We start from the raw sequence: 24,600 nt of genomic DNA, 5'->3' as shown, positions 1-24,600 counted from the left end.
GAGTAAATGAGAAAATTTATATAAAATGACTGAAAAATCATGGATACTCAATAGCAGTTTTCATGATGATGACTATCAAAATTATTTTCACAAACTCTTTAGAAAACAATGTTATATAGCCAAAATCCATGAGGGCAGCCAAAGCCATGTTCACGGATGAATTCGTGGCCTTAAAAGCTTTCACAGTATTAAAAGAATGGTATTAAACTCTTCATTCATTCATTCATTCCCCAATTTATCCCAAAAAGGATTCAGGTGTCTGGTGACTCATTGAGGGAAAAACAATAAATAAATCCAAGATTTGCTTTTCTGAAAAATAAAATAAGCAAAATTAACAAATCTAAAATAGAGGTAAAGGAGAACATACCAACAAGATTTTACCAAGCTTAATAACATGCTATTCAATCTGAAAATCTTAATGAAATGATGCCTAACAACACATAAATCACAAAAGTTGAATTTGAAGGGCCCAGCAAATCCACTTCTGAAGAAATCTGAACCACTAATTCAGTTCAACAAACCATATGCGTCCATGTCCAACGAGGAGGTGTTTACCAGAGCCAGGACATGGAGGCAACCTAAGTGCCCACACTGGGTGACTGGACCAAGAAGTGGGGCGACACACAAGGGAATACGACTGTTGCGTTTGCGACAACACGGTCCTAGACAGTACTGCACTCAGTAAAACAAGTTAGGCAGAGAAAGACAAATACCATATGATTTCAATTCTATGTGAAAGCTAAAATACAAAATAAATGAATAGACAATACCGAAGCAAACTCATAGACACAGAGGACATTTTGATGGTTGCCAGACAGGAAGGGGCTTGAAGGACTGGGTGAAAAAGGCGAAGGGATTAAGAAGTACAAATTGGGCCCTGGCTGGGCTAGCTCAGTGGATTGAGTGCGGGCCTGTGAACCACATGATCGTGGTTCGATTCCCAGTCAGGGCACATGCCTGGGTTGCAGGCCAGTTCCCGGTTCCCACCAGGGGACACACTAGAGGCAACCATACATTGATATTTCTCTCCCTCTCTCCTTCCCTTCCCCTCTAAAGATAAATAAATAAAATCTAAAAAAAAAAAAAAGAAGTAAAAATTGGTAGTTACCAAATAGTCATGGGGATGTAACCTGCAGCATAGGGAATACAGCCAATAACCCTGTAATACCTAAGTACGGTGTCAGACAAAGAGTAGTTTTACCAGGCTGATCACTTTGTAAATTACATAAACTATACTACAAATAATCACTATATTGTAAACCAGAAGCTAATATAATAATATTGTATGTCAATTTTAATTGAAAAATAAAACGTTATTTTTTAAAAAATTGACTTAGCCCTGGCCAATGTGGTTCAGTTGACTGGAACATTGTCCTGTAACCAATAAGCTGCAGGTTCAATTTCCCATCAGGGCACAAGCCTGGGTTGTAGGTTCAGTCCCTGGTCCGGGTGTGTACTGGAGGCAAACAATCAATGCTTTTCTCTCATATCCATGTTTCCTTCTCTCTCTAAAAACAATGAAAAAAATGTCCTCAGGTGAGGATTAAAAAAGTTTTTTTCAATTTTGACTTAAAAAGATCTTACCAAAGGTTAAAAAAAATTTTAAGCTGAATTCTCAAACAATCTAGTATTAAAAATTTTCAAGTTATCAAAGAATTCCCCAAAAGATTATAGCACCATTTTTCCAACAAATGACTGGTTTTTCAAGAAGTGCTGATACCATAATTTAAAACATGTAAAACGAAAACTTACCTAGCTCACTTTATGTGGCTAGATAATCAGGTAATAAATTGAAGAGATTGCAAAAGAGAACAGACCAAATAACATAGCACAACTTCACTCATGAACAGAGACAGCAAAAATAAAAACTTTTTAAACATGCAAACTTAGCAAGTCAAGTACAACATTACGCTAAGAGAGTAATTCATCACACTCAAGTACGGTTTGCCACAGGGAGGCAAACGACTTTATATCAAGAAATCTGTTAAACACGGGTGTCAGGTAACACCATCATTAAATATTTAATATGAGTTTTGAAGCCCTCATCAATAGAATAGAATTTAAAACTGAAATGAGAGGTACAACATTTAGACGGGATTTTGTAAAAAAAAAAAATTGTTCAAAAATTCTAAAGGATAAAATTGCACACAATGAATAAAAAATCTTAAACCTACTGATCAGTCTCACCAAGGTATTCAGTATAAATATGCTGACTCACAGCAGCAACAACTAACACCAAGATCTCTGCGATACAGGAATCAGAAATAATCATAGCAGGAAGTAGATGGAATAAATGTTTTTACAAGAAAAATATGAAAAGATGTGAACAAATGGAAAAACTGATCATGTATCTGCAAGGAAAGGAAAATGTTAAGGTACTGATTTCTAAAATTAATTTACAGATTAACAGTGTTTGATCAAAATTTCAGTGGGTTTTACATGTACTGAGGAGGCAGATTTGGGGACAATCAAAAGTTCAGCAACAAAAATACACACTTTCAAGAAGTGTAACAGGGAAGGAATGGATCTAAATGCACAGCAATTAAATCGTATGGTACTGGGCTAATGAACACAGATGAATGAAATAGACCATGGTGTGGGGTTGAATTTAGTAAATGATTAAAAAAAATCAAGAATCACTGGGAGCCCTGACGGGTGTGGTTCAGTTGGTTGGGCAAAGGGTCGCAGGTTCAATTCCGGGTCAGGGCACATGTCTGGTTTGCAGTTTTGGTCCCTGGTCCGGGCGTGTATGAGAGGCATCCAACTAATGTTCCTCTCCTTCTCTTCCTTCCCCTCTAAAAATAAATATATAAAATATTTTTTTAAAGTCATTGGGAAAACAATTGATTCTTCAATAACCAGCATTCAGGAAATTAAATAACTACTTGGGAAGTCACTCTAGGTTCTCAGTTGCACCACACAGACTTAGGTGTTTGCTGGAGCTCCGAGTCCCAGTGCAAATATCTCATGAGAACCACTGTGCTTTCCTCCTGGGGCTCTGTGGTAGATGGCAAAAATGGCCTTAAATTCTCCCTCTTGTAGACCTTGAGAAAGAAGATACTTACCAAGAAGGGCTCCTGGTGGTTCACTGGGCTCAAATTTATAAAAAGAGCCTAGCAGCAGTTTCTGCATAGGGGTCTCACACACAGGCTGCACTTGCAGGAAATAGCCAGCACTAAGGCGTATGCCTCCTCCTGCACTGAACTGCCTGCCTGCACTGTGAGCCCTTCCTTATACAGAGGTCCTGGAATCCTATTTCTACCAATAGGACTAAGGCTTTCCCCATCCAATCAGATCTGTGCCCCTATATCCCCATCAACATCTGCACCAATCAATCGGAGCATCTTTATTTTGAACAATCAGGACAGTGCTTTTTTGAACCAATCAAACGGCAAGGATTTGAAGTCATCATCTGCATGATGACAAACCAATTAGGTCTGGGCAGGTGGTGGGCAGACTTCTGCCTATATTAGCTCCCCTCTGGCTTAGGAAGCTTGAACGTTTCCTTTCCACCAAAGACTGAAGACTGCGTTTGCCTGGCTGGAGCTGAAACACCAAAGACGTCTCTTGCTGCACCAGAGTAGAGAACAGAAAGGGTGGAGCAGCAAAGGGAAGCAGAGCTGTCTAGCTGGAGTGGGGGCTGGCCCCAGGGCCACTCACGGACCTGCTGCTTCATGATTTGCGACACTGTTCAGCTGTCTCACAGCCATGCTGTATCCGACTGAGCTGTTTACACTGAGTAGTTTCCTTCTTCACTGCCCCCCAAATTGGGGATTCCTGTTGGTGCTGCACTGATGCCAATGACATGGTTGACACTCCCAGTCAGCAGGTGGAGTCTCTGTCCTCCCTCTTCCCTCACGCTTGCCTTGGCCATGCCACTTGCTTTGACCAAAGGGCCATCAGAACACCTAATGCACAGAGAGAAAAGCACTAGGCACTAAGGATTCATCTCTTGCTGCCCATGGAACCTCAGAACCACCATGAGATCCAAGCACAAGCTAGCCTACCACAGGATGCACAGCCACAGGGAGAAAAACCAAAACGTCCCAGCTGACAGCCAGCACCAGCCAGCAGTCCCAGAGAACCATGAGCCAAATAAACATCTGTGTAAAGCCATTATGTCTAGGAACATTCTACTACACAGCAAAAGGGAGCTGAGACAAGTTCCCAGAGAAGGCCCTATTTTCCCCCCCAATAAACTGCCCCCTGTGGGTTGAAGTTAGTCTGAGTAGACTCTCATTTCTTGTAATCCCCAAGTCACTGAGATGCTCAACGCTAAGGCAAGAAGACAAATTCGGGCTGAGGTTCCCTCCAACACTTGCTTCCCTGTTCTGACTCCACTTCCTCTAGACCCACACGCTTTCTACTCTGCTTATGCTGAAAAGCACTCTGTTCCCTGTTCCCAGAGAGAGAGGAGAAGTCAGGAAGGATCTGATACATGCCTCCTTGCTAGTCACCCACAGACATGATGACACTCTCAGCCCCAGTCAACATACCTACCCCTTCCTTTCTTCTCTTCTCCACCACATGTGCCTATAATAGCCTCTTTGTTTTGTTCAACTTTCCCAAGACACTTCTTTGTCTATTCCAGAGACTCTCAAAGGGGCACAGAGGCTGGGAGGAAATTGATTGTTCTATTTTTTTAAGGAGAAAACTCAAACTTGAAGTATACAAGAGGAATAGTATTTTTATTTTCATCAGAAAAAAAAAGGTATCAGTTAAAATTTCAAGGAAAAAATTAAGATTGATTCCCTTACAAATTCTTCACTGTAGATAAGGAAACAGAGGCTGAGAAAAGCCAGGCAGTCTGTCCGACGTCACACAGCAGACAAAGGGTTCAAATGCAGGTCTGTCTAACTGCAGAGCTATCTTTTACCGTAACATGAAATGCTCTCGGGTAGTGTTGCTTAACAGAACTCTCTGGAATGATGGAAACATTCTACATCTGCACTGTCTGAACGTGGCAAGCCCAACTGAGGGACCAATGTTTGATTTTATTTAATTTTAATCCATGTAAACGTAGCTACATGGCTAGTGGGTTACTGGCTGGCTCTAGAATATCACCAATGTGGTTCTACACCACCATCAAAGGTGGGACCCTCAACAACCTCACCTGCCTAAATCCCACCCAACAACCAGGAGAATTGGGAATTGAAAGATAAGACTTTAAAGGAAAAGCAGAACGAGGGGAGCAGGGTTGCCACCAAACCTAGGGAAGTCCTCTATAAATGTTCTTTTAAAAAATACATTTTATTGATTACACTATGACAGTTGTCCCAATTTCACACCTTTGTCCCCCTCCACTGGGTACCCCCTTCCCTCCAGCAATTCCCCCCAATTAGTTCATGTCCATGGGTTGTCCATATACGTTCTTTGGCTTCTACATTTCCTATAATATTCTTAACCTCCCCCTGTCTATTTTGTACCTACTATTTATGCTTCTCATTCCCTGCACCTTTCCCCCCATTCTCCACCCTCCCCACTGACAACCCTCCAGATGATCTCCATATCTATGATTCTGTTCCTGTTCTACTTGTTTGCTCAGTTTGTTTTTTAGATTCAAAAACAAACAAGTTTTTTTTAGATTCAGTTTGTTTTTTAGTTTTTGATAGTTGTGAATTTGTTGACATGTTTTGATCTTCTTTTTCTTAAACCATTTCCTTTAACATTTCACATAATTAAGGGCTTGGTGATGATGAACTCCTTTAGCTTTACCGTGTTTGGGAAGCACTTTATCTGCCCTTTGCTTCTAAATGATAGCTTTGCTGGATAGAGTAAGCTAGGTTATAGTCCTTGCTTTTCACGACTTGGAATACTTCTTGCCATTCCCTTCTTGCCTACAAAGTTTCTTTTGAGAAATCAGCTGACAGTCTTATGGGAACTCTTTTGTAGGTAACTCTCTGCTTCTCTCTTGCTGCTTTTAAGATTCTCTCTTTACCTTTAACCTTTGGCATATTAATTATGATGTGTCCCGGTGTGGTCCTCTTTGGGTCCATCTTGTTTGGGACACTATGTGCTTCCATAACTTGTCTGTCTGTTTCCTTCACCAAATTAGGGAAGTTTTCTTTCATTATTTTTTCAAATAAGTTTCCAATTTCTTGCTCTTCCTCTTCTTCTACCGGCACCCCTATGATTTGAATGTTGCTACATTTGAAGTTGTCCCAGAGGCTCCTTAGTCTATCCTTGGTGTTTTAATTATTTTTTCTTCTTGCTGTTCTGATTGAATGTTTTTTTCTTCCTTATGTTCCAAATCATTGATTTGATTCTCAGCTTCATCTCCTCCACTGTTGGTTCCCTGCAGATTTTTCTTTCACTTAATGTGACCTTCACTTCTGCCTAGGTCTTCCTCATGCTGTCCCAGTGTACATTGAGTTCCTGGAGCATCCCGATCATCAGTGTTTTCAACTCCGCATCTGACAGATCACTTGTCTCCATCTCATTCAGTTCTATTTCTGGAGTTCTGTTCTGTTCTTTCATTTGGACCATATTTCTTTGTCTCCTCATTTTGGTGCCTCCCTGTGTTTGTGTCTGTGTACCAGGTAGAGCTGCTTTGACTCCCTGTCTTAGAAGCGTGGCCTGTTGTAGAAAAGCACACCTGTAAGTTGTACGGGGTAGAACCTTAGGTGATCTCAAGGGTGTGACAAATTATTTCAGTGTTTTGTGGCTCTGTGTTGGGGAGGGCTCAGAGAGGGGACAATATTGCTGCCTGGCCTCTGGAGATCTGTCCAGGAGGAAGCTGTCTCCTGGCATTCACCCTGTTGCCAGTCCCTTCACTTTCTCCCCACATGCTACTTGTGCCCTTCCAGCTGTTGTCTGGTTACTGAATCCCCGAGAGGGTGGTTCTGCCTAAATCCTAAGACCTTTGTGGGCCCTTTAATAGGCGTCTCCTGAGAATCCTGCAGTTTCTTCACCACCCCAACCCCCAATGGTTTTTACAGGCAGAAGGTAAGGGGACTGATTCTCCTGGCACTGGCTGGGTGGTCTGCTTCTGGGCTGGAATCCTGCATTCCCAAGGTATCCCCCCAGATTTTTACCCACCACACGTGAATGTGGGACAACCCGTTCTACCACCTCTCCACGCCACTCCACATCTCCGCATCTCTCCACCACTCTGCGCCTACCTATATGGATGAATGTGGCTTCTTTAAATCTTTGGTTGACGGACTTTCATAAAGCTCGATTTTCTGACAAATTTGGGTGATATTTGTTTTGTAATGTAGTTGTAATTTTTGCTGTAGTTGTGTGAGGAGGAGAAGCGTGTTTGCCTATGCCTCCATCTTGACAGGAAGTCCTCTATAAATATTCTAACGTCACCTAAAATAGAGAGCCAACCCATTCCCCCTTTTACCCTCATTCAGTCAACAACAGGTCCTGAACAACTGATTCCCATGGACTGTGGCTAGCTAGACCCTTTCCAAAGTATCCTTCACTGAAGTGAGACAAACTGAGAAACGTGTCTGCTGCTGTGTAGGCAACATTCCCACTTTGGGTCAAGAGGAAACAACTGATGTCACTTTCGGATTTCTTTGACTACGAATTTGTAACTCTTATGACCTGGGTCTACTTGAACTTTCTTCATCCCTCCTCCCAAGAACTCTGGGCCAATGTGGTATGTGTACTTTACTTTCCAAAATCCCCCGACTCCTATTTTTCATTCTGCTAAATGTCCAGCACTGTTGCATACAATCCCCATCAGGGAACACTTGTAAATACAACACTCCTAAAGCAAGATGTTCTCAAACCAAGTCAAGCAGTGCTTGTGTGACTCTTCCAAAAGCATTCTTTCAAAACTGTAAGGACAGTCTATGAAGAATTACGGCCAAAAGTCCTAGACCAACTGGCTTCACGGCCCAATGTAATCTATCATTCAAAAAAGAAATAACCCCTATCCTTCTCAAACTACTCCAAAACTTTCAAGAACAGGTAAGCCTTCCCAGCCCTTTTTACGAGGTCAGCATTACTCTAATTCCAAAGCCAGGTAAAGACACTACAAAAACAGAAAATTATAGACCAAGTCCCTGATGAACATAGATGCTGAAATCCTCCACAAAACATTAGCAAACTGAATCCAACAATATATTAAAAAGATCGTATACTGTGATCAAGTGGGATTTATTCTGGAGATGCAAGGTTGTACAATATCCTCAAATCAATAAACGTGATTACACCGCATAAACAAAATGAAGACTAAGAGCCACATGATTATATCAATAGATGCAGAAAAAGCATTTGATAAACTCCAGCAATGATTGGCATTTCAAGGTTCTTAGAATGAGTTGCTGGGTCAAAATCAGGTCCACACCAATCCAAAGAACCTATGCACCCCAATATTTATATCAGCACAATTTACAGCAGCCAAGTGCTGGAAGCAACCTAGGTGCCCAGCAGTAAATGAATGGATCAAAAAGCTATGGTACATTTACACAATGGAATTCTATGTAGCAGAAAGACAGAAGGAGCCCCTACCCTTTGCAACAGCATGGATGGAACTGGAGAGCATTATGCTGAGTGAAATAAGCCAGGTGGTGAGAGACAAATACCATTGATCTCACCTTTAACAGGAACCTAATACACAAAACACACAAGCAAGCAGAATATAACCAAAGACACTGAAATTGAGAATAGGCTGACAGTGACCAGAGGGGACAGGGGAGGGGATTATAGGGGAAGAGGGTGAAGGGTCTGCAGGAACAATTATAAAGGACACATGGACAATAACAGGGGGGGTGGAAACAGGTGAGGGAGGTGGGGAGGGCTGGGGTGGGGGGAAAAGCCAAAAAACTGTACTTGAACAACAATAAAAAATGTTTTTAAAAAAATCCAGGACTTCCGCCAAGATGGAGGCATAGGTGGAAACACTGTGCCTTCTCCCACAACCAAGTTTGAACACAACAAAGGTTTGGAGAACTAGGACATACCCAAAGACCAGAAAACGGAATTATACGGAAGTCCGACAACTACGAACTATTCGAAGGGGATGGTAAGAGAGGCGGAGCCAGCAGTGGAGCTGGGTCGGGCAGGACAGATCCCCCGACCTAGGCGAGCAGGCAGCCCGGAACCAGCTGGGGTGTGGGGCAGACTGACCGCGGTCGCACATTCTCGCACAGTGAGACAGACCACACAAGCCCCAGGGGGCGAACCCAGTGGTGGAGGGCTGACGGCGGTGGCACACTCGCGTGCAGTGGAATGAAACGCGTGGGCCTGGTGACGGTGGTGGCTGCGGCGCCGGGGACGCGGCGGCAGGCGGCAGACGGGAAGCCATTGCCCCTCTTTGACCCCGCCCCCATATACAACGTCACAACCCAGCGACTTAGTTGCCCTGTTCTAGTGAACACTTTAGGGCTCTGATCCTGCTATGGAACAGGCACGAACAGCCCAAAAGATGGTACAAGAAGAACTCAAAGTCCCAGAGCCAATAACTCTAAGAAACAAAGAAATTGCCAGCCTCTCAGAAGCACAATTCAAGACACTATTTATCAGGATGCTCACAGAACTGGTAGATTATAGTCACAAATTAGAGGAACATATGAAGGCTAAACTAATTGAAATGAAGGGAGATGTCCAGGAAACCAATAGCGATGGAAAGGAAACTGGGACTCAAATCAATGGAATGGACCAGAAGGAAGAACGAAACATCCCACCAGAAAGGAATGAAGAAATGAGAATTCAAAAAAATGAGGAGAGGCTTAGGAACCTCCAGGACATCTTTAAACGTTCCAACATCCGGATTATAGGGGTTCGAGAAGGGGGAAAGAAACAGCCATGAGTGGAAAACTTATTTGAACAAATAATAAAGGAGAACTTCCCCAGTCTGGCAAAGGAAACAGACTTCCAGGAAATCCAGGAAGCTCAGAGAGTGCCAAAGAAGTTGGGCCCAAGAAGGAACACACCAAGGCACATCATAATTACATTAGCCAAGACCAAAATGAAGGAGAGAATCCTAGAAGCAGCAAGGGATAAGGGGACAGTCACCTACAAAGGAGTACCCATCAGACTGTCAGTGGATTTCTCAAAAGAGACCTTACAGGCAAGAAGGGGCTGGAAAGAAGTATTCCAAGTCATGAAATCCAAAGACCTACAGCCAAGATTGCTTTATCTAGCAAAACTTTCATTTAGAATGGAAGGACAGATAAAGTGCTTCTCAGATAAGGTCAAGTTCAAGGAGTTCATCATCACCAAGCCCTTATTATATGAAACGCTAAAGGGACTTATATAAGAAAAAGAAGATGAAAAATATTAACAGTGAAAGGACAGCAAACACACAGTTATTAACAAGCACACCTAAAACAAAAGCAAACCAAGAGGACAGCTAGATCAGGAGTAGAACCATAGAAATGAAGAACACATGGAGGGTTAGCAACAGGCGGGTGGGAGGGGGAGAAGGGGGGAGAAGGCACAGAAAATAGCATAGATGGTAGGTAGAAAATAGATAGGGGGGAGGGCAAGAATAGTGGGGGAAATACAGAATCTAAAGAACTTGAGACACGTGGTTATAAACTAAGGGGGGGAGAATGGTGGGGGAGGGAGTGTGCGGGTGGAGGGGAATGAAGGGGGGGAATAGAACAACTATAATGGTATAATCAATAAAATATATTTTAAAAAATAAAATAAAATAAAAGCATTTTCCTTCAGATCAGGAACAAAACAAGGATGTTGGCTTTTACCTCTCTCATTCAACACAGTACTGGAAGACTAAGTCACAGCAATCAGACAAGAAAATGAAACCCAAGGCACCCAAATTGTAAAGGAGGAAGTAAAACTCATTATTCGCAGATGATGTAACATTGTGCATAGGAAACCCTAAAGACTCCACCGAAAGACTGCTGTATCTAAAAAGTGAATTCAGCAAAGTAGCAGGATACAACATTAATATTCAGAAATTGGTGGCATTTTTATATACCAATAATGAACTACCAGAAAGGGAAAGTAAGAAAACTATCCCATTTAATATTGCAACGAAAATAATAAGGTACTTAGGAATAAATTTAACCAAGGAGGTAAAAGACTCAGAAAATTATAGGACATTGAAGAAAGAAACTGAGGAAGATACAAATAAGTGGAAACATATATCATGCTCACGGATGGGAAGAATTAACATCATTAAGATGCCCATACTATCCAACGCAATCTATACATTCAACACAGGTCCTAATAAAATACCAATGATCTATTTCACAGATCGAGAACAAATATTCCAAAAATGTACACGAAACCAAAAAAGACCCCAAATAACCTTGATACTCTTGAGAAAGAAGTCCAGAGTGGGAAGTATCATAATACCTAATATTAAATTATACTACAAGGTCACTATAATCAAAACAGCCTGGTACCGGCATAAAAACAAGCATATAGATCAATGAAACAGAGCAAGGAGCCCAGAAATAAACCCATGGCCAATTAATATTTGACACAGGAGACAACAGCATACACTGGAATAAAGACAGTCTCTTCAATAAATGGTTTTGGGAAAATTTAACAGGTACATGCAAAAATATGGAACTAGACCACTAACTTACACATACATAAAAATAAGCTCAAAATGGATAAAAATCTGAGGCAGTAAAATCTCAGATATCTCTCATAGCAGTATTTTTTCCAATTATACTACTACAGAAAGGAAAACAAAGGAAAAAATAAATAAATGGGACTACATCAAACTAAAAAGCTTTTGCACAACAAATGAAACCATCAGCCCTGGCTAGTATAGCTCGATGGATTGAGTGCAGCCCGTGAACCAAAGGGTCACCAGTTCAATTCCCAGTCAGGGCACAAGCCTGGGTTGTGGGCCGGGTCCCCAGTAGGAGACACATGAGAGGCTACCACACATTGAAGTTTCTCTCCTTCTCTTTCTTCCTCCTTTCCCCTCTGTCTAAAAATAAGTAAATAAAATCTTTTTTAAAAACCCACACATTAAAAAAAAAGAGAGAGAAAGAAACCATCAAAAAAATGAAAAGGGAACCCACTGTATGGAATAACATATTGCCAATGATACATGTGATAAGGGGTTAATTTCCAAAATATATTAAGAACTTATACAACTGAACACCAGGAAGACAAACAATCCAATTAAAAAATGGGACAAGGACCTCAACAGACACTTTTCACTTTTCCAGAAAGGACATACAGAAGGCCAACAGACATGAAAAAATGTTCAACGTCACTAATCATCAGAGAAATGCAAATTAAGACCACAATGAGGTATCACCTCACACCTGCCAGAATGGCTATCATCAATAAATCAACAAACAACAAGTGTTACTGAGGATGTGGAGAAAAGCACACTATTGGTGGGAATGCAGATTGGTGCAACCACTGTGGAAAACAGTATGAAACTTCCTGAAAAAAAAGGAAAAGTGAAACTGCCTTATGACCCAGAGATCCCACTTCTGGAAGTATATCTTAAGAATCCTGAAACATTAATTCAAAAGAACATAAGCCCCCATGTTCATAAGCAGCGTTATTTAAACAGCCGGGTCTGGAAGCAGCCCCAGTGCCCATCAGCAGATGAGTGGATGAAAAGCTGTGGTGCGTCTACACAATGGAATACCACATGGCCAGGGAAAATGAAGGAAATGCTACCCACGGGACCGTGTGGATTATTATGCCAAATGAAAGAAGCCAGTCAGAGAAAGACAAATACGGTATGATGTCACTTACATGTGGAATCTAATGAACAGAATAAACTGACCAAATAGAAACAGAGGCCTGGACACATAGAACAGACTGACAGCTGTCAGAGGCGAGGGATCGGGGGCCTGGATGACAGAAGGTGAAGGGATCAGCCCACGATCACACATGAGAACTCATGGACACAGACGAGAGTGTGGTGACGGCCTCAGGGAAAGGGAGTGGAGGGGCCGAATGGAGATGGGCAAAGCCAGGGATAGTGGGCACATCTATTAGTGTCAACAATTAAAATAAAGTTTAAAAAAATTATGTCCTCCTCTGAACCACGTGGGCATCTGTAAGACGACTTCTCTCTCCCTTGGACTCAGCGCCACGTGAGCCACCTTGGCTCTGCCAGGCCCGTCTGTGGTCCCCTTCTGCCCCGCATTTCCAGGCCAGCTGCCTGATCTGTCTTCCTCACAGTCGTGAACCCAAGATCACCTGGGTTTTTTCTCACCCTTGTAACATTCCTTTGCAAATGGCCATCAGACCTCCTGCCTGTATCAACATCACTTTCTCAGCAAATCTTGCCTGTGTAAAGAAGACAGTTTTATTAGGAAGACCAGCATGTGCCTTGTTTAACAAAACCCACAAAAGGAGGCCCATGAGTACCACTGGGCTGAATGACAAAATCCGTAGAATTTAAAAAAGAAAAAAATAGCCACAGTGCACCCCACCTCTCACAGCCCTGCCCCAGGGAAGGGGCAGAGGGACCCTTCTGAAAATGGCTGGCAGCAAACTGTGCTGGAGGGGGTGGCACACGGTAAATAAAACCCACTGAAGGGACAGCCTGAGTCCAACCCTGACTCTGGGTCCAGGGGACCACGAGAGCACAGTCAGCCCCACTCACACTGGGGCACATGCATCAGGCCCAACCGTCCTGTCCAGCCGGGCGAGCATAAGGAAAGGAAAGGGGACCGGAAACCTGCAGACTGGAGCTTCTGGGCGCTGGGGCTGAGAGCTGGACCACACCTGGTGATCAGGACCCCCTCTGCACTGCAGGGTGCTGGGCGGCATCCCTGGTCCCACTGGCTCAATGCCAGTAGCACATTCCCCCTGAAGCTATAACAACCACAACTGTCTTTAGACATTGGCGATCATCCCCAGACAGGCAAGTCAAATGAGAATCACTGCTGTAGGTCTAAAGAGACATATCAATGTTTTTAACGGGCAAGACTAAACTGTATTGTCTAGAGATTCATACTTGAGCGATAAACTATACAGAAAGGAAGCAACTAGCAGGAGAGACAGGACAGTGTCCACTTTGGGGAGGTGGGCATCCCCCATCTCCATCCCCATGGGGATGGAGCCCAGGGAAGGGCTTCAGGCAGGGGTGGGTGCTGGCACAGAGCTATTTCTCAGCCGAGGTGGGGACTAAGGCTGTCCGCCTTAGAGTAATTCATTAGGCTTTGTTTTGTGTGGTTTTCTGCATCTGTGGTTTGTTTGACATTTTTTAAGGAAAAGAAAACTAAAAGCAAAAAAAAAGGGGGGGAACCTTCACTCAATACGTTACACACGAAATTACCAAATGACTCAGCAATGCCACTCCTGGATACATTCCCCCAAGAGAACTGAAAATAAGTATTCAAACAAAAGCTGACAGAAACGCCGGCATCTGCACTATTTGCAATGTCCATCAGTCAGAGCAACGGAGTATTAGTCAGCAATCAAAGAAACGGAGTCCTCACGCATGCTACAGTGTAGAAGCTCCAAATTATATGACGTCCAAAAAGCAGGACACGGAAGTCTCATGATGTATGATTCTATTCACAGGAAACATCCAGAACAGGTAAGTCCGCAGAGAAGGAAACTCCAGGAGCAGTTGACGGGCTGGAGGGAGAGGAGTGGGGCGTGGCTACTCCCCAAACAGTGTTTCCTTGTGAGCTGATGAAAATGTTTGGAGCTAGACAGTGGCGGGGGTTGTGCAGCACCACAAATGTGCTGAGTGTCACTCACAGTAAATTGCAGGGTGCACTTTACTACAATTAAAAAAAACACACTGTTCTTTAAAGAGCTATCTGAAATGCTCAGGATCCAGCCCGTCTTATTTTGCATATTTCCTGCTATGTATCCATTTGCTTTGCAAATGTGAAAACCCTTCACCTGGGCACCACCAGTGAGGCAGCCTGGGACAGAACCTGGCCTGCGCAGCCAGCCTCCGGGCTGCACACACCCACCAGAGCCAATGCAACTGGGGCGTGGCTCCTGAGATCCAGCTCCTACCAGACCTTTGGATGAGAACAGTTTCCCTCCTAGGTGACCACTTGGAAACAGTCCGCAGTTGCAGCCCCCAGCAGACCTGCTTTCTAGGCTGCAGCCATTCTTACAGACCAAGGACTCTCCCTGAGGGACAAAGCCAGAAGCAAAGAAACTTCTATAAAAAAGGTCAAGTAACTGGTTACCCAAAACCCTCCAGGCACTTATGGATTATAGGCTTTAAGACCACGGCCTCCCCCTTCCCCCAAAGTTTCCCTCCACCCTCCCCCTGCCTTTCCCAGCCTCTACATCCTGTGGCCTGAGGCTGGGTTGGGAGAGCAAGCCAGATTCACCTGGAATCGGAGAAAAGCAGCCCAGTGGGGTTATTCACACGGCCCACCCACAACAGGCCCAAAAGAAATTAAGTCTCTGGTTAGTCTGCTTCCCACTGTCAACACTATTAATCTCTAAGTGTGTGCAGACGTTTAGCCTGAGTTAAAAAGAGGGGAAGGGAGGGGGGAGAGGGAAGAGGGAGGGGGTGAGGAGAAAAGGCACACCACTTGGGAAAGAGAATATTCTGGCAGGTGCAGGTGCAGGGAGAGAGGGCAGACCACGGGGAGCCAGGCCCCAGGCTCCCAGTCGGATAGGAGCTGAGGGCCTGGGGACCTCCTGGGGTATTTCAGGTGTCCAGTCATAAAGAACAGATTATAATTCTGACAGAGGGTCACAGGAAGAAATAGCTGGTCAATGAATTCTGTCGAGTAGGAGGGAGAAAAAAAACAACTCATCAGACTAATTACCAAGTTACTACACAGCCACCTTTCCAGAATGAGATTTAATTCTATCCCACCTTCTGCCAATGGATTGGGCCAATTTAGTTCTCTAGGCAAAAAGCTAGCTAAGTTGATAGCCCTGAGTCCCCTCTGAAAAGCTGGGCTCTTGTTAAAACTGCAAGTCTGGGTCTTCACTACTAAAAATGCGGATAGTACTGTCCCAAGGAGGCCGATGTGGCCAACTGGTCTACCTTTTTCCAGAGCATCCTTGAGCCTACAGTAAGACTTTGTGCCTACCTGGCTTGCAACCTTACAGTTACTTCTTTGACTTTCTCCCCAACTCAACAAGGACTCTGGGGTCCTGGCAACATGCCTGGCCCAGCACTGTCAGTATCAGCAGAAAGAGCACATCCTGAACACAGCCCCAATGTAGCTGTGTGATTGCTCCTTCGTGCCCATGGGAGCATGTCTGCCTTCAGTGCACAGATTGGCCCAGGCCTCCCCTCACAACTCGAGGCAGCCCCCTCACTCATGCCCACAGAAGGCCTCGCTTTCATCACTGCCTCCCACCCCCCTGAACACTCTACCCCCCCTCTCTTTCCAAGTGTCACTGCCACCGGGACCAAACCACAGCATTATAACCACCACCATCTGGAACAGTCTCCCTCCTTCCACATAGGCCAGTGGTAATTTATCATCAGTACTGGGGAGGGGGGAGGGCGGCTCAGAGACACACTCACTAGAGTACTTCTTTCCCCACTATTCGAGACCCAACCATCTCCAAACTGAAAGTCATTTTAAAAGTTCCGGCCCTGCCCTGGCTGGTGTAGCTCAGTGGATTGAGTGTGGGCCTGAGAACCAGATGATCACAGTTCGATTCCCAGTCAGGGCACATGCCTGGGTTGCAGGCCAGTTCCCGGCAGGGGCCAGTTCCCAGCAGGGGATGCACAAGAAGCAACCATACATTGATGTTTCTCTTCCTCTCTCCTCCCCTCCCCCTCTAAAGATAAATAAATAAAATATTTAAAAATAAAAAATAAAAAAAAATAAAAGTTCCGGCCCTGGCTGGTGTAGCTCAGTGGATTGAATGTGGGCCTGAGAACCAGAGGATCGTGGTACGATTCCCAGTCAGGGCACATACCTGGTTGTGGGTTCGGTCCCCAGTTAAGGCGTGTGGAGAAGGCAACCAATTGACTCTTCTGTCTCATTAATGTTTTCATCCCCCTCCCATCCCCTCCCTCTTAAAAAAAAAAACAGGAAAGAAAAATTCCAATCATCCTAAGATAAAGAAGTTACAATGACCACAGAATTTTTTTCAGTATAGTGCTTTTAATTCTGTCCTAGATTTTTAAAAAGATCTGTGACAATACAAAAAGGAATAAATATGAATTAACCTCACATGCTACATGATCCACCATCCTTTTAAAAGTCACTATTACCACGTGCACATCCCATATTCTACAGGGACTACAGTGGCACAGCCACAAAGGAACATAATTTATCGATTCTGTCAAGTTGTCTAGAGAACATCCTGATTTCCAGGTGCTCTGGCGCCAAAGGTATCCAGAACTACCAGCCCGATGACAGACAGGGGCCTTACCTCGTCTGTGGCACTCCCTGCCGCCTTACATGGTCAGCCACTCCTGCCTTCTAACTCCCCAGCTACACCAAGAGCTCCTGAGGGTCAGGAATGACATCTCGCACCTGGTTGCCCCTCAGGGCAGGCAAGGAGCGGGGAGACTGATCCTGTGGTGCTCCAACTTTCTCTGAGAACAGCCTCCATCTCCAAAGCCCACTCATCTTTGTAAGGTGCAGAGCTGAGAACTGGGGTCAGCGTTGTTTTGTCTGTAAAGGGCCACGTGGCCTCCGTCTCGACTGCCCCACTCCCCTCCCAACACCAGGAAACGTGGGTAAGTGAGCAAGCACGGTGGCATCTCGATGGAACTTCACTCAGGGGGACCAAAATGTTTATTTCACATCATCTTCACCTCTCACAAAATATTATCCTCAAGATTCCCCCCCCAAAACTTTTAAAGGATAAAAAGCACTCTTAGCTCACAGGCCATCGAAAGCCACGCTTGCACCTCACACAGTCGTTTGCTGGCCTCTGGCCAAGGGCACCAGAGAAGCTTGAGGTCCACCCACTTCCCAACCAGGTCTCCTAGAGAAGTGAACTCTTCTCCAAGCCTCAGCACTCCCGTCCAGAAAAACGGAAGTAACACCCTCCCGTATGGTGAGGATTCCGTGAGTTCTCAGCACCTAGCAAGTGTCCAATCACATCAGTCACGAGTGGTCAAAGATGCCACTACTTGTCTACATGACAGGTGCTGGGCACACAATAAATGCCACAGTCCCCATATTCAAGAGACCTCTCAGCCTGATGGGGGAGGGAGCTAACTGAAGATGGAATGAGAAGGGCCCCTACAGGAGGCAGCCAGAATGTTGACAGGGACAAATTCTAGGGGCCTCTCCACCCCCAAGTTCTTTGTCCTCTGGTGGTTCAGAGCTCAGATTCTGAGCCAGAATAGCCAGGTTTCAAGTTTGAATCCTTCCTCTAGTTCTTTACTAGGGATCTGACCTGGATGGAGCAGGGGCCCTGGCAGCCTCGCCAGTGACAGGGACTGCCAGCAGTGTGGAGCACAGCGCCTCAGCACCCTGCACACAGCAAGCAAGGGCTGCCAAGGAGATTCTGACTGTTAAAATGCTAAAGGCAGAGCCAAACTGTGAGAGAAGGAGTAAAGTTTCAACATGAAGCTAAACTTCTGCTTAAAAGCAAACCCTTCAAGAGTAGGCATGCATTTAAATATTTAATGTTTAATATAAATAGAGCACCCAACTTTCTGAGAATCTAAAACACAAATGGAAATGCGGACCCAGCGAGGAGGGCCTGTCCCCTCTGCTTCCTGCTCCTGCTTTCCTGCTGATGTCTGTACGTGGCATCGCCAGCCATCTTCCTGGCACCCAGCATGCCCCGCCTTACCCACCCCTCTGATTGGCAGCAAGCAGCTGCAGTGGCCTCCCAGGGGAAAAATGCCAGTGGGTTTGGCTAGAGCAGCTGGTCAAGCGAGGCCCGTGGTTTCAGGCACCCCGAGAGCCCAGCTGCAGGTCCTCGGAGCAGTGGGAGCTGAGGCACAGGTGAGCAGGGTGGTCTTCACTCTGGGGTGGCAGGCCCCATACCCCACCTGCTTCGTGTAGTGGGCTCTCCTTGTCCTACCCTCACACTAAAGACAGAAATGCAGCCGACACTTGACAGGTTTTCATGAACTCAGTGGCTTGTCTGCCCAAAAAGAGTGGTGGACCCATGGCACTTACGAGAAGCTTCCAGAACACTTGCAGAGGCAATGGGCTGAGTGCACCTCCTGCACCATCTCACTGAACCCCGGAACCACAAACCTAATGGGCGGGTCCCATAATTACCCCCACTTTTCAAGTGAGGAAACTGGGGCTTGCTCCAGAATTGCTGAACAGGACTCCCAGCAACTCCCTGGACCCCCCACCAGCGTTCCTGTAAGCACTTTGAAACAGACTTGGTGGGGCCAACTGCAGGGCTTAATGACACACCGCTTTTCCTTCCCCAAGGACAGGTTTAAGGCTTCAACCACACTTTCACCCACAGACCTCTCGCTGCTGTGACCCTCCCTGCGAGCAGACTCCGTCATGTGCTCAGTGTCTGTATTCGCCACCAGAAGAACCTCTCCGAAGACCCGCAGTCCCTGGCGCACAGCTCTCCACAAACATGATCAGGCTTCTCCCCCCTGCATGCCCTGAGCTCCTTGCATTCGGCCTCTCCTGGCTTCTTCACCCAAACTCTATAGACAGAATGATGGAAGAAGACTAAGCCTGTGGATGCTCGAGGGTGTTCGAGAGGGTTCCAGGAGACCAGAAGTCTGTCTCGAAACGGGGGAGAGTCTCCGAGGGCTCGTTTCGGTCTGCTTGGCGTTCAGGAACCCCACTCAAACATTAATTAAATAGGACTTCAGAAGCCACAACGACGGGTGAGGTGAGCATCTAACCAGCTGGGGATACACGCCCTTGTTCACCGCAGCACTAACCGCAGTAACTAAAACCTGGCAGCAGCCCAAGGGCCCATCCACAAGCAAACAGACAAACGAAATGTGGTCCATCCACCCAGCGGAATGTTATGCAGCCTTAAAAAAGAAAGACACACTGACACCTGCTACAACATGGATGAATCTTGAGGGCGTCATGCTAAGTGATGCCCACTGAAGAAGGACGAAGGCTTTGTGAGTCCACTCACAAGAGTCCCTAGAGGAGCCAGACCCACAGAGACAGAGAGGAGATCTGGGGCAGGGAGCAGGGGCTGGGAGCGGGGGTGGGGGGTCAGTGTTCAATGGGGACAGTGTCCTTTGTGAGGATGAGAAAGTCCTAGCGATGGGTGACAGTGATGGTTGCGAGATGCTGACATGTACTTAATGCTACTGAGCTGTGCACTGAAAATGGTAAAAATGGTAAATTTTATGTTATGTGTGTTTTATCACAATAAAAAACAGACAGGCACCAGTTCAGAGAACCGCAGTTTGCAGACATCTGTCCCCAGGACGGGACAATGCTGCACCCAGGGGCCCACCACTGATTATGCACCAGCAGCAGCCAGGAGCTCAGTACCCCGGCCAGTGTCAGCGGCAGCACCGCCTGCGGAACAGCACCTTCCCCCGTGACGAAGCCCCCAGTGCTGAAAAAACAAGCTCTTCTCAAGAGCAAAAGGGTTTTTAAAAAAAACTGAAAGTATCAGGGCCATTTGCAGATAATACTGTCCTGGGTATTTTGACTAAAATGGATACATAAATGAAGCCACAGAAGAATGTCTTAAATTATACCCCAAGACACAAGCCCAGAGCATTTCAAACAGGCTCCTAAATTTGGAGAACTCAGCTTTGGGGTAAAAGAATGTTCACTGTTTTCTCCAGTGCCCCATTGAGAAGGGGCTCTCCTGTTCCTGAACACAGGGGACAACCTCCAAAGACACACACATGTGTTTGTTTCTTTATTTGTTTTTTTTTTTGTCTCAAACCTGGTACAAATCCCAGCTGTCTTTTATTAGCTGTGTGGTCTTAGGCTAGTTAAGTAACCCCTCTGGTCTCTAAAGCAAGAATAACAGAGCTTCCCTTGCAGCTGTAGCTTAGCTTCTCTCTGTCCGAGCTGCCAACATTCTTAAGATTTTTTTCCACAATATAATAACCACAGCCTCTCCCCGAACCACAACCCTCCAGGTTCTCCTTCCCTTCACTGCCCAGCCTCTCAGAAGACCCTCCCTTTCCCCTTCACCTATTTTGTGATATAACAACCCACTCACATCCTTCCACCTCGATCTCACATTCACTGACTCTTCCCAGGGAATTCCACCATGTAGGAAAGGGTCATAAACTAGTAATGTGTGTGTGTTTGGAAGTTCCCTCCCAGGATGTCTAAACATTATAAAACGACAGTGATCAGAACAGTAATGGCCCTGGTGCCAGAAAAGACAGATGTACTTACAAATACCCAGAACCAGACCCCAAGTCAACAACAAAGGGGTAGATTTCTGCAGTCAACAGCATCGAGACCCCAATCGTTATTTTGGTGAAAATGGACACCCTTTCAAATCATGCACACAAATGAGGAGGGTGGATATTTTTTAACAGTAACAACTGAAGTAGAAAACTTGGGGAAAAAGCACTCATTTTTGGACAAAGGGACTCTCTAGGCATAAATAGCAACCCGAGAAGCACGTGAAAATCCAGCTCTGACCTCACAGATCCCCTGAGTGAGCCTGGCAGTGGCCGTCCAGAGCATCTGAACAAAAATGCCTAAGAGCACAGCCGGCAAAGGGTTAACAGCCTGCATCTATGAAAACCGCCTACAGATTAATATTTCAAAAACCGCTGAGGTCCTAAAAAATAAACAGACAAAGGATACGAACAGGAAGAGAAAACCCAAAGGACAAATATGTTTTAAAAGATCCAACCCTGAGAGCAATCAAAGAAATGCAAATTGAGCAGTGAGGACACAGCGGCTCCGCCCTCGTGAGTGAGGACTCTTCCAGCATCCAAGACCGAGCCGGCCAAGGGAGGTGCTCCCTCTCCGCCCATGCTAGGAGGAGCTCCGCTGGCACCACATTTCCGGAAGGCCGTTGGGCAATCGGGATCGAGAACCTTTGACCTAGAAATTTCACTTCTGAAAACGCAGGCCTTAAAGAAACAAATGCTCGGTAAACCTCGGGCCCCAAGATCATCCCCCTCTTCATGAAAACTGGCAAGAAGCTAAATGCCCAACGACAGGAACAACTAGTTAAGTAGGTTAACACACAACAGAACCACTAAAAGAAAGAACCCGAGTAACCGTGGAACAAGGACTGCTGTTTTGTTTTTTCTTTCCGTGTTTCTTTTTCCAAATGTCTATCACAAGCAATGTTACCTCTATAACCAGATAAGAAATAAATGTGTTTCTTCAACCACAAATTCATACTCATGCACTCCTACCCCTCTCCTCAAGCAAGAGAAACACTCAACGGTCTATCCAGCACAGGAGCTGGGAAATCCTGCCCACCACTGGGTTTTGTGAGTAAAGTTTTACCCACACCCTGCCACACATGCTCGCGCTGCCTGTGGCTGCTTTCCCACTCCCACGGCAACACTGCATCACTGCCGCACAGACCGTGCAGCCTGCGAAGCCTAACACATGTGATGCCAGAGGCTTCATGGAGAAGACTGGCCACCCAGCCCCCGGTCTCGGGAACAAGGCTTCGAGGCCGGCACACCCACATACCTTTCTGGCAGTGGCTGTGAGTCCAACACCGCTCGACAAACTGCCCGTTAATGACCGTGGCAGGGCAGTTGGTCTTGCCCTTCGCAGTGCCTGGACAGATGTCCCCACACTCCTCGTTGTCGTCTTTGTTCAGTACAATGTAATTATCCTCCACCGAATCCAGGATTCGTGACCAGTCGATGGTGGCCAGGTAGCAGAGCTCGTTGTTCTTCTCGATGCGGACGGCCCCCCGGGTGATGTTCATCAGGCTGTAGAGGCCCAGCTCCTTCAGGTGAACCATCTCGAAGATGACCAGCGCGTAGTTGAAGAAGAGACGGGATCCCCGGATGACCGTGAGGTTGGGGAACAGGTCCTTCAGACTCTCCAGCCCGTAGACCCGGAACAGCAGCAAGTAATCGGTGATCATGATGAGTTTGGGGAAACTGAGGTCTCGGAAATCCTCAGGCCTCGTCTTGAACATCAACAGTATCTGCAAATGTCCTTCGATGACCGAGCAGTTGGCCAGCTCATGCAGCCGCGTGAGGTTGTTCCGGATGTCCATGCCGGGACACACTGCAAGCGAAATGCAGAGAGCATGACAGGTGAGCAAGCGCACAATGGGTGAGTCATGAAGTCAGTGGCAGGGCCAGCTTCATGGGCAACCGACCTGAGCCCCAGACTTGCTAATCAGGGTCCTGCCCTCGGCTTAACTTTCCCATCCATCTTCAGACCCTTAAATCATTTTTTAGCAAAAGGCCCCATGTTCTCATTCTGCACTGAGACCTACAAGTTCTATAGCCAACCCTGATTAGCGGCTTTTCTTGTGGTTTCTGTGTCTAAGTAATTACTTCAGAGAGGCAAAGAAAATATTTCCTTTGGCAGTACCTCTTAGAAGCCTCACGTCACTGCACGGGACATGACGTAACGGAGACACTGGGATCACGGGGACTGAGCAATGCGGCAGGTGCAGGAGGGGAGGGGCGCCGGCTCCACCGAGCCACAGGGGAAGGTAGTCAGGAGATGACTTTGTGGGGGTCAAGGTGCCCGCAAGGAGTGACGGGCTTGTTTGTTGGTTTTCTCACCCCACCGGCTCTCTTCGACTTCCTTCCTTCTGGGCCGGCGGCCAAGGCCTCCTCACCTTTTACCTGGGATTGGCAAGGGCCTCTCAGCAGTCTGCTCTCTCCCTGACAAACACCCAGGGTGCCCGCTCGCCTGTCCTCCTGAGACTAGTCCCTCCCAGGCTCAGATGCCCTCCATGGCTCCCCACGACCCTGCCCTTTCCTCCCTCAGTCTTCAAGGTTTCGTCCCTCCTTCCTCTGTGCTGCACGACACAGACCTGCCCACCACTCTCACATAGCACCAAGGCTCTGCATCCCCCGCTACAGCAGGACCCGGGAGTAACGCGATGCAGCGCTGGTCCACAAGCAGTGCCTGGCACACAGTAGGTACTTATTAATGTCAGCTACGTTGTTATTGTTTACTTCTCCCAAACATTATCAGTCATCTCTAGACTCTGTGCCTTCATTCCCCTAAACCAAGCATGGGCATGTATTTTCTATAAAGGCTCAGATAATAAATATTTTCAGCTTTGTGGTCAGTCTGCACAGAGACTATTCCACTCTGTCATTATACTGTGAAAGCAGCCAGAGACAATATAAGGAGTGCAACTGGCTGTGTTCCAATAAAACTTTATTTACAAAAACAGGCAGCAGGCCAGAGGTTTGCCCCCCGGCTGTAGTTTGGCCACTCCTGCCCCAGTCCAATGCTGTCCAACCACTCTCTGTGGTAATGAAATGCCCTGTATCTGTGCCACGCACTGTGGAAGCCACCGGCCATCTGTGGCTCACAAGTACTTGAACTGTGGCTAATAAGACTGAAAAACTGAACACTGAACTTCACCTTAGCTAACAGACACATGAGACTGGTGGCCACTGCCCTGGACAGGGGTGCAGGTGCCAGAAGGGCCATCAAAGTCCTTTAAACCTCAGCTCCCTGTTTCTCAATCTAGCCCGTCATCCTTCAAGATCCAGTTCAAATGCCACCTTCTCTGCTTTCCTTTCCTCTGCACACCTTTTTGGATCTTTCTCCTCTTATGCCCCTTGTACTTGAGTTAACATTCACCAGAATCAAACTCTTCGGACATCTTCTCCTTGCCAAACGCACACACAGCCCTCAGTAACGGGACACTCAGGGCACAGCCCCTACTCACTGTATTCCAAGG

General features: G+C 46.1%; 1 protein-coding gene across 2 annotated transcripts in view; it reads right to left on the bottom strand.

The window, feature by feature from the left end:
- INSR (insulin receptor) overlaps window positions 1-24,600 on the bottom strand; it is a 160,742-nt gene that overhangs the window by 122,193 nt on the left and 13,949 nt on the right. For both annotated transcript variants that reach the window (XM_037046955.1, XM_037046956.1), the window contains exon 2: window positions 22,401-22,952. In XM_037046955.1, coding sequence (XP_036902850.1) covers window positions 22,401-22,952 — 552 coding nt within the window. The remainder of the gene's footprint in view (window positions 1-22,400; window positions 22,953-24,600) is intronic.

Source organism: Sturnira hondurensis, unplaced genomic scaffold, assembly GCF_014824575.4.
Source record: "Sturnira hondurensis isolate 20B ecotype Veracruz unplaced genomic scaffold, ASM1482457v3 Scaffold0005329, whole genome shotgun sequence".
Lineage (NCBI taxonomy): Eukaryota > Metazoa > Chordata > Mammalia > Chiroptera > Phyllostomidae > Sturnira > Sturnira hondurensis.
This window is presented reverse-complemented; position numbering and strand designations above follow the sequence as displayed.